The sequence below is a fragment of the Geospiza fortis genome, unplaced genomic scaffold (genome assembly GCF_000277835.1).
Source record: "Geospiza fortis unplaced genomic scaffold, GeoFor_1.0 scaffold27, whole genome shotgun sequence".
NCBI classification, from domain to species: domain Eukaryota; kingdom Metazoa; phylum Chordata; class Aves; order Passeriformes; family Thraupidae; genus Geospiza; species Geospiza fortis.
Genome location: NW_005054329.1, coordinates 3482304 through 3492935, shown reverse-complemented (window position 1 = coordinate 3492935; position 10632 = coordinate 3482304). Strand labels below are relative to the sequence as shown.

Sequence of the window (10632 nt, the reverse complement as noted above, 5' to 3'; positions counted from 1 at the left end):
GATGATGATGATGATGATGATGATTTTGTAGGAGAAGACTCGGTGCAGTATCAGCACCCAAGGGTGAGCTGCAGGCCCTGCTTTATCCTCAGCTCCAATGTGAACTGAGCATTTCTGGAGATGAGAAGACAAGAAAATAACAGCTCGTAGAATTTTATGTTTCGACACATTATCGCGTTTTTAAAAACCCCTCGTGTACCAATGCCTCACTCCAGCAAGAGAGATGATTTTCTCCTCACTTCAGCTCCACACTGAAGAGAACAGATGGATAAAATCAAAAAGGGAATCCAGAAATGTCTTTCTTGAAAAGAAAGGAATAAAAAAAGATCCAAACCCTGTGGGGTAACAGCACAACCGACCACTAGGGAATGCCTGGCCCAGTAAAGACCTGGGATGCATCTCAACCAACAACACCCACTGCCTCACACTGGAAAACACCTGGTGAAAACACAAATCCTGCAATCCCCCAGTGCTGGGAACCTCCCAGGTCCCCTATTCCAGAGCCTGGAACCTTCTCCATCCTTGGAGCATCCTTGGGGCAAGAGCTGCATTTCGGGAAGGCGCTGGAAAGGTCCCGCAGGGAGGGCAGTGACACAGGAGGCGCCTGAGGGAAGCACCAGTGACACAGGAGGTGACCCCAAAGCCCAGCAAGCCCCACCTGAGCCCAGCTCATCAGAGCTGAGCTCATCAGAGCTGGGCTCATTAAACAAAGCTGCTGCTGGGGAGGGGACACAGAAGCTGCCTTTGCTTTGTGAGCAGATGCTTGTGGGGTGACCTCAGCATCCCCCCAGCCTACAAAGCAGGCATGCAGGAAAACATGTCAAGGATATTTTTTTTTTCAGGCTCTCTGTGAGGATATAAACTTGCCAAAAAAAATCTGTTAATGTTTTTTGTTTTTTTTTTTTTAAAGTGGGAAAGGAGCTGCTTTTCAGCCAAGGATTCTGCTTATCAACAAAGGGAGGAGCTTTACGGTGATTCCTAAAGGTTTGGTGGTGTCACAAGAAGCAATCTCCACCTGACCTCCTGCTTGTGGGGTTTGTGCTGAGCCTCTCTGAGTTTGTGCCAAAACTGGTCCCGGTTGCAGGAGAGCTCTGAAAAACCAGCAACTGCACCCATTTCCAGACACAGATCCTCCCACAGCCTTCTCCATCCATTTTATAGCAACGCTTGAAGTGTGTACAAGGAAAACACAACGGCAGTAAAAGAATAATGGGCAGGGTGCAATTCCAGAGAGCCCCTGGCAGGGAATAAAACAGGCCTTGTAAAACCAACCTGCAGGAGAAGAGGAGCCCTAACAACCTCCTCATCAGGAGACACTTGAGGACTTAATTGTTAGTGCCTTTAATTGCTTGCCATTTTCACACCCAGCTGGATCTGCCTCCTGTCCCCAGGGGAAGGGGGAGCAGAGACCAAATCTGATCTGCAGGAAGCCTGAGCACGCTGGAGAATCCTTACAAAGGCCATAAAAGATCTTCCCCATCTCCCTTCTCTCCTTCAGGACAGCGAGGGGAACATCCTGATCAGCTCCAGCTTGTGCCACCACATCTTGTGCAACATGTGGGGTTTGATGGTGGGATTGATGCCTCAGGTTTAGCTTTTCTATTTTTCACATTCTGGGCTGCTTTGGTGTGCAGTTCTGAGCTTCATATGAGGGGATGATGAGCTGCACAGAGCAGGGAGACAAAACAATTCCTGCTCCAGCTGGGGACCAAGGACAAATGACCCAAATCTCAGCCCCAAGAGCACAAACACCGTGGGCTGAAGAGAGGAAAACAAGCAGGGTGGGACTGCATGGGCTAAAGCTGGAATGGGACAATGAACTGCAAGATGCAAATGGAGCAGAACTGATCCCAGTGAGAGACCCCGTGAGCGCTCGTGCATTTTGGGGCCATTTTGGTTCATCTTGGGTGCAGCCCTGGCTGGGCTCTTGTGCTGCCCAAGGTGGATCCATTGAGGCCTTTTAATAAATCCCTGCTTTATTCTTTAACTCTGCCCAGCCTCTGCTCTAGGGCAGCCTGCACAGGGATCAGGATTTACTCAGGATCAGGATCACAAAGCCTTTTTTACAGGGTCACCCTCACTGCAAGCAAAGGGGTCACCCCACACCACAGTGGGGCTCAGTCAGATGGGGAAATGGATTCAAGTCATGAAACCTGGACAAAACTCCAGGTTTCATTCCAAACTGGTGGCAGAATCACTGAGGAAGCTCCTGATCACCCAGGGCACACCCTGGGATCTCAGACACCCAAACTGGGCAGGGCAGGGGCTGCAGGTCCAGCTCCCTGTGCCCCCTGCTCCTCCTTCCCTGCCTGGGCACCTCCTGCCAGCAATGCTGCTCTGCCTCTCCCTTCCCATCCCTCCTCCCTTTCCCCCCACACACATCCTGATATTATTGGCAAGCTGTTCATACAGAAACTCCAGGGCTGACAGTGCTGAATCCTCATTTTGGGCCTGTTTGATGCTCTACCTGGGCAAAGGGGAGAGGGATGAGGCTGGCAGGGGCTGCAGGGAACCATCCTTGGGTCAATGCTCACTGCAGGCAGGATGCTGGTACTCATCTGGCTGTCTGAGCTAATCCCAGTGTTGAGCTTTTCTCCTCTCCCCTCTCTGTCTGCACTGTGGAGATGGGGAAAGTCACACCAGCCTAGAGTGGTCTGGAAAGGATCATAAGGATCTTCTCATTCCAATCTCCCTAATCCAAATTCAACTCAACCAGGCTGCTCAGAGCCCCATCCAGGGATGGAGCATCCACAGCTTCTTTGGGCAACCTGTTCCAAAAAGCCAGAGACAGGATGGCCAAGATGGCCATTCCACAGGGTGCCCATGGGCAACCCAGCCCTGACAGCCTCTCCCTCTGCACCTGGACTGGTCACTTTGTCATCCAGCTGACACAAAGGGGTCCTGCCTTGGCCCCAAGAGGGGGAAAACTCATCCCTGTGTCCTTCCCTCCATGGCCCAGCCAAAGCACTGCCACTGCTCCTGTGAGAGAAAAATCCTCTGACCACCAGGATTCACCCTCCTGCCCATCTGCACATGTTTTTAACTTTGTGGTGCCTTCTGAGGAGAGTCACTGAGGGGTTCAGTTCATAGAGAAAGGATTTGCTCAGATTTAGGGCCTCCACAAAGGCCTCTGAACATGCAAACCCCTTCCTGTCCTCAGCTGGGCTCTTCTGTGCACACATGAAAAATGCACGCAGGCAGCACGAGCCAATATTCCTGAACCTCCTGCTTGGCTTGCAGAACTCTGCTTCCAGGAAAAACACAGATCTCGGGGAGATGAATAAACACGTGCCCCCTGCTCTGCTCAGAGCTCCCTTTCAGCCCCCAGAGCACGAGGAGGATGATGGAGCCCAGAGGATGCCAGGATGTGCCACGGGCAGCAGGGAACAGCAGTGGCTGTGGCAGGAAAATCTTAAGGGAAAACAGGAAAAAAAAAGCTTTAAGAAAATAATTATAATCCTGGTTTATTGGGACCTGCAACAAGAAGGCTTCTTGTCCTCCAGAGAGCTGAGTTTGCTCAAGGAAACTTGGAATGAAAACGCAACGAAAACTCGGGAAGGGGATGAAAATTCTGGCTCCAAAGCCCAGGAGAAGCTTTGCATGACATCCCTGTGCAAAGAGCAAGCTGCTGCAGAATCCTGCAGGCTGGCTGGGATGTGCCAGCCAGCGTGGGAATGGGGTAATGGAATTAGGGCTGCAGTGGAAAATCCTAGCTGGATAATAAAGGCTCCTTGTTCAGGGATGGAGCACAGTGGAACGTCTCCCTGGAAGTGCTGACAGTCCTCCAAAGAGATGGAGGGAAGGATGAGAACCAATAACAAATAAATCTCCTCTCCTGAGCAATGATTTTTCAGATTCTGTGTTGCTTTAGTGTGTAATTCTGAGCTTCATTTCAGGGGATGGTGAGCTCTCTGCACAGACTAGTGAGACAAAACAATTCCTGCTCCAGCTGGGCACCAAGGACAGATGATCCAAATCTCAGGCCCAAGAGCACACACACCGTGGGCTGGAGAGAGAAAAACAAGAAGGATGGGATGTGCTCTTCATCCCTGTGTACAACCCTTTGGGACAACAGAGGGACCAAAATCCCAGCAGAAAGTTCCCATCCCATCAGCACAGAGCCTGAAGGATTCTGCTTCCTGCAGGATTTGTGCAAGCAGCCCTGGGATGGGGACAGGGCAGGCAGAGGATGGTCACAGCAGCTGCTGCACATGAGGCACATTGCAAATAAAACACTGCATTCAGGACGGAGTTTTTGCCCTGGTTTTGCTGCTTGTTTCTTGGAAGAAACACTCTGTCATCTCCACAGAGCTACCCTGATAGCTATCTGCAGGACTCTGGGAAACTGAGCTCCTCTGCCAAGGCTCCTGCAGCCAGAAATTATTAAGACAGAAAGAGTGGATTTCTTTTTTTTTACACTGAACAGCACACAAGATTGATTTTTATTTTTCTCCACGCCATGAAACTTGTTCAAGGACAAGGAGCAGGCTTTGGGATTTATTTCACTGTTAATTTGCGTGATCCTGATTCTCAGGCCCTAAAATAGGGATTGGAGCAAAGCCACATTCATGCTGTGGGACTAAAGACCATACAATCCACCCAGCATCCAAATTTCACTGTATTTACCATGGTTTTAAGTCCTGTGCCTAAGCCAACAAGAATTTTCCCACTTCCAGGGGAAGCATCTTCACTGGGAGAGGGAAGAGGATGGAGCCAATGGGCAGTGGTGGCTGATGTGAGCAGTCCCTTCAGGGAGCCAGAGCTGCTGCTGGTTCCCACAAGATTAGATTCATTCAGATTCATTCATTTGAGATTAGTTTCTGCCATTGAGAGGTTTGTGATGGTGCAGCAAGAAATCACCTAATTTAAAGGGAAGAAGATGCAGCAATGGACAAAGCCAGGGCTCTGTGGCTGCAGGGGACAGTGAGATGGGAGGGAACACTCCCAGGAGGGCATTTTCCTGGAATTACAGAATTCATTTCCAGTCTGTTCTATTTTCCAGCTAAAGGAGTGACAGCATTTTCTGTTCCTGCAGAGCTGGAGGAGAAACAGGGTTAATACGCAGGAAAACAGGGTTAGAAGCAAAGGCTCATAAGCTCTGTGCTATTCTTGTGTAATTATGGTGCCAAAGGCTTCCAAGATAAAGGATTTTAGTGGGAACTGTAAATGCCAGTTGTAAAACGAACGAGAGAAAGCCACATCCCCACAAGAACAGCAAAGCATCCCTTGTCTCTGCATCCCAGCTCTGCCCAGCCCTCACACAACCAACAGGGGCTCAGCCAAGCCTTCCTAGGGGATGGCAGCTCCTTCATCCTCTGAGCTGGACCCAGGACCCCCCTCCCTGCCTTGGGAAGGGCTTTGCCAGGGGTGACACCTGGGACCCTCCCAGTGATGCCCCAAGATTAAACCCAGCTACAGCAATGCTGTGATGGCCCTGCCAAGGGGAGAGAATGATGCATCTGACTCCATGGATATCAGAAGGCTAATTAATTACTTAATTATACTATATTATTGTTTCTATTATAATATTATACTATACTATCTACTATCTACTATCTACTATATTATATATCTTATATCTTATATCTTATATATTATTATATTATATTATTCTATCTAAAACTGAACCTGCCAAGCACTCAACCCTGCACACAACTGCACAGAATCTCGTGACTGTCAGCCAACAGTCCCGACACTATTATTATTATTATTATTATTATTATTATTATTATTATTATTATTATTATTATTATTATTATTATTATTATTATTATTATTATTATTATTATTATTATTATTATTATACTATATTATTCTATCTAAAACTGAACCTGCCAAGCACTCAACTGCACAGAATCTCGTGATTGTCACCCAACAGTCCTGGCACACACACACACACCTGGCCCTGACAGGCCAAGGAAACAAAACACCATCACTCTTGGGTAAACAATCTCCATGTTGCATTCTACTTTGGCACAAACACAGGCACAGCAGATGATAAGAATTGTGTTTTCTTTCTCTGATGCTCAGAGAATGTGAATCCCAGAAATGTTCTTGGGAAGAACTGTGCCTTGCTTTTCCCTGTGAAGAGAAATGTGAGGCTGCACCCAGCCCTTGCCAAGGCACTGCAGTTTGTGAATCCCCCAGCCCCCAAACCCCTTGGATGCTCCTTTCCCTTAAAACAAAAACCACTGCAGGTTCCTGCAGGACTCAGGGCTATCACCACAACAAACAGCCCTTAACTTACAGCACATCCTTCCCCCCCAAACCCTCGGCCCTGCCTCTCCCCCAGCCCTGCTGGGATCTGTGTTTAACAGATGGGAAGGCTCTGAGCTGCTTTTACACGCGAAAAGCTGTTCCCCTCCAGCAATCTCAGCACAGACAAGGCAGGGAAAATATGTTCCAACAGTGGGAATGGTGGCAGGGGTGGGTGGCAGGGCTGGGAGTGGGGCAGGGATCCCATCCTTCCCTTCATCCTGGCTGGGCCTGGCTTGGGATGCACCACAGATCCCCACCAAAGCAGCAGCAGGACACATGTGGAGAAAATCCAATGTGTTCTGTAGCTGGGGGGGGGGGGAAAACACACACACACCCGCCCCAGAAAAACGAGCATAGGTAATTTAGGCTGCAAACTCATCCCTGTTATAGCCGTGGCCCTAATGAGGTGTTCCCAGATTAATAATACAAATGCACTCTAACAAGGAAAAGCAATTGCAAAGCAATTTTGCAGGGAGCTGAACAAAGAGCAGGATAACAGCTCTGCTTAATAGGGGCTGTCTGCTGCTTTTAATTCCTCCTGCACCGCTCCCTCAGAGGAGGAGCAGGCAGCACACCAAGGATGTGCCTGTGACACAGCCACGGGGGCATTTCCCAGTTGTTAGGGGCAGAAAGGTCCCTGGGCTCTCCTGCACAGGGGTGGGGGACAGTGGGGACACTGGGGTGATGCCACAGCTCCTGGGCACTGCTGGCTTTCCTGGGATCCCTCGTGGAGTTGAGCAAAACCTCCAGCTAGAGACAGCAAAACTCACCCTGCTGCCCTCCCCAGCACAAACAGTGTACACAGTTCCTCATATTTTCACTTATTTCACCTGAAACTATTCCTGCCTGCATCCCAAAGGTGTCTGGTTAACCCCATTATGTGCAGCTTCTGAGGAGTCTGATGTGATTAAATACAAGGAATATGGAGAGATGTTATTTTAAGGCATCATATTGAAAGGATCTTACCTAATTCCTTTGGTTTGAGCAATACTGTGGAAGGAGAGCCTGGATACTGCAGAGATCACCTGGAAATGAGAGAAAAAGAGGCTGGAGTGCTTACTGAGGACACAGGAAGGTTTGGTGGGAGCCCAAGGACCCCCAGCCTGGTGCTTGGAGCTGGAATGGAAGCGCTCCAGTCCCCCCCGAGTGCCACAGTGTCACCATCAGGGCTGGCAGCACACTGCAAACCCTGCTTTGGCTTCCACCACCGAGCACAAAAGACACTGAACCCTCAGGATATTACTGAACAGCTTCATCTGAGGAAATTCCATCCCCACACTCATTTAATGAGCCCAGACCTGCCCGGACAGGTTTCATGCAACACTAAGAAGCATTGAGCAAACCCTCTTAGTTTGTGTTTTATTACAAAAGGATTACATCTCCTTTCGTGGCTCTCCTCACACAAAATGATCTTATTGAGGCAAAACTTGCCAAGGCTGAACAGCTCTGGCTTCTTGCAATTCAATAAAGATGCATCATCAGTTTGTCAGAGGTGGGTGCAGACCATCGCCCTTTTGTGGCAGAGAGCAGCCAGGAGTGATTCAACACCAAAATATTCTCATCAGCACTGCAATCAGAAGCAATAAAACCACCAGGATTTTCAGAAAAACTCCTATTTTTTGATGGAAGTTTTAATTGCTATGGGGAATTTTCAACGAAGAGGAACAAAGAATGGGTCTGAGGTAGATTTAAAGTGTGTTTTACCCTTGTTCACATTCACCATTTCAAAGCTGGGGTGATCCAAACAAACCTGTTGTTTTTGGACTGGTGTCCAATCTCCTGGGATGGGACATGGATAAAGGGCTTCTGGAGTGAGCTCCAGGTGTACAAACCCAGCCCCTGGGGGCTGCTGCTGCCTGGGGCTGCCCTGCATCCAACCCTTCATTCAGGAATTTTACTTTGGGATGCTCCCCTGGTTTGCTGAGCCACCTCCACACCACCCAGCAGGGACCACATCCCTGGATTTTCTCCTGGGATGAAGCCAGAGCCACATTTTTATCCCAGGACATCAATGAGAGCCTCATCTCACACCATCCTTTTCTTCCCCACTTTTTTGCAGCCTTCATCCCTCCCATTTTTCACGCGCCATGAATGCCAGCCTGGCTGGTGCAGAGCCAAAGCCAGGGCAGCAACCAAAAAACTGGGAAATCACCCCAAAAAGTGGGTGATTTCCATATGGAAAACAGGGAACAGAACATCCCTGAGAGGCTCCAGGGCTCACCAGGGCACAGAACACCTCGAGTGGTACCTGGAACACCCAGCCCAGACAGGGCACAGAGCCTGGAAACTCCCCTGGCACCCCCAGCCCTGCTCCAGAGGGCTGAAAATAGCACCAGGGAAGTCCCAGACTGACTGAATGAGTCTCCTCCATGCTCTATTTTTAGCCTTGTGAAGTAAAAATCCAGTTTGTGAATCAGACAGTGCCACCGCGGGGTTTGACTTCCAGGGAAATGGAAAAGTTCCCTGTTCTCCTCCCCAGCAAGGCTCCCTCTGCTCCCTGCTGAGCAGCCCCAAGCTCTGCTCAGCCTGGCACATCAAAGCTGGCACTGCTTCCAGGGAGGGGCCAGCACAGCCCAGTCAGATCCCAAATCCAATGATCCCAAACCCGCAGATCCCAAACCCATGGATCCCAAATCCACAGATCTCAAACCTACAGATCCCAAATCCACAGATCCCAAATTCACAGATCCCAAATCCACTGATCCCAAACCCATGGATCCCAAATCCACAGATCCCAAATCCACTGATCCCAAACCCATGGATCCCAAATCCACAGATCCCAAATCCACATTCAGGTGAGGAAGTGAGGAGCCAGCATAGCCCAGTGAGGATCCCAAATCCATGGATCCCAAATCCACAGTTCCCAATCCACAGATTCCAAATCCATAGATCCCAAACCCACAGATCACAAACCCACAGATCCCAAACCCACATTCAGGTGAGGAAGTGAGGAGCTCAAATCCACGGATCCCAAATCCACGTTCAGGTGAGGAAGTGAGGAGCCAGCACAGCCCAGTGAGGATCCCAAATCCACTTATCCCAAATTCACACTCAGGTGAGGAAGTGAGGAGCCAGCACCGGTGAGTGAGAATCCCAAATCCTGGATCCCAAACCCACAGATCCCAAATCCCCTCTCAGCTGACAAAGCCAAGCCACCCCGTGTGAGGGATCAGGCACAAAAAGCCCCCTTGAAGCATCTCCAGAAGGGCTGTCCCAATATCAGGAATATTTTTCCCAACAACATCCCCTAAGAGCAAGCCAAGCCCAGTGCCAGGCCAGCTCCTCACAGACCCCAGCCCCCAGCCAGGGAAGTGTTTAGGATAAGTAATCCTCTCAGTTTCTACAGGATTAAACAACATTATTAAAACGAACTCAGCCCTTAAGCGTGTGCTAAACTGTGTCTCATTTCCCCCTGGAAAAAAAGTTCTTATTTGCAGGCAAACCCAGGCCTGATTCTGGCTCTGGGGTTAGGTCAGGATCTGTCCCACACGCACAGGGCAGCAGGAGGGTCCCTGATCCCAGCTGAGGCTTTTCCCTGCTCCTGGAACAGCAGGACACACCAAAACAACTAAAACAGATATTCCAACCTGCCCCTGAACACTTTGAACACTTTGGGCAACTTTGCCAGGGCCTTCCCAGCCTCACAACCAGGAATTCCTTCCCAATATCAACCTAACCCAAATCTCTGTCAGTTTAAAGCCTTTTCCCCTTGTCCTGCCACTCCATCTCTTGCCAAAAGTCACCCTCCAAGTCACTTGAAGATGTTGTTTGGAAAACTGTTCTCTTATCTGTGCATTTTTCTGCAGGAGATGTAGGGCCGTGGGTTTTAACAACAGGGGCTTATGCAGATTATTGCTATTATTATTACTTCTTCACCCATTTCTCAAGGCAATTTCCTCCCTGGAAACTGCATTCAGCACACAAAATTACCATAAAAGCTATATATAACATCCCACTGACAAGAAGGTGGCAGGAATATAAATAGGAATCTAAAGGTGCCACATGCAGGTGATGCACAGACACTTTACCAGTGACCTGCAAAGGCTTCGTGGGGACATTTCTGGTGGATTTGCCATGAAAAGTGAGGGATGCCCTTCACATTCCTGAAATTCCAGTGAGCTTTGTATTTATGGTTCAATCCAAACACCCAGCTGATCATTTACTGGCCAGAGAAATCATTGCTGCAAAACAACAGCACCACAAAGTGAGGCACGAGCCCTGCAGGTGACTTCAGGTTGAAAAAGGCCCCTGAGTTCTGCACTTTGTGGGAAAAGGAAAGAAAATAAAAATAAAAATAAAATAGAAATAAAAATAAAAATAAATAAAAATAAAAATAAAAATAAAAATAAAAATAAAAATAAAAATAAAAATAAA

General features: G+C 48.8%; 1 protein-coding gene across 1 annotated transcript in view; it reads right to left on the bottom strand.

Annotated features, from left to right (window-relative positions):
• VAV2 (vav guanine nucleotide exchange factor 2) overlaps window positions 1–10632 on the bottom strand; it is an 89873-nt gene that overhangs the window by 40830 nt on the left and 38411 nt on the right. Inside the window, exon 3 of the mRNA XM_031057289.1 lies at window positions 7225–7283. Coding sequence (XP_030913149.1) covers window positions 7225–7283 — 59 coding nt within the window. The remainder of the gene's footprint in view (window positions 1–7224; window positions 7284–10632) is intronic.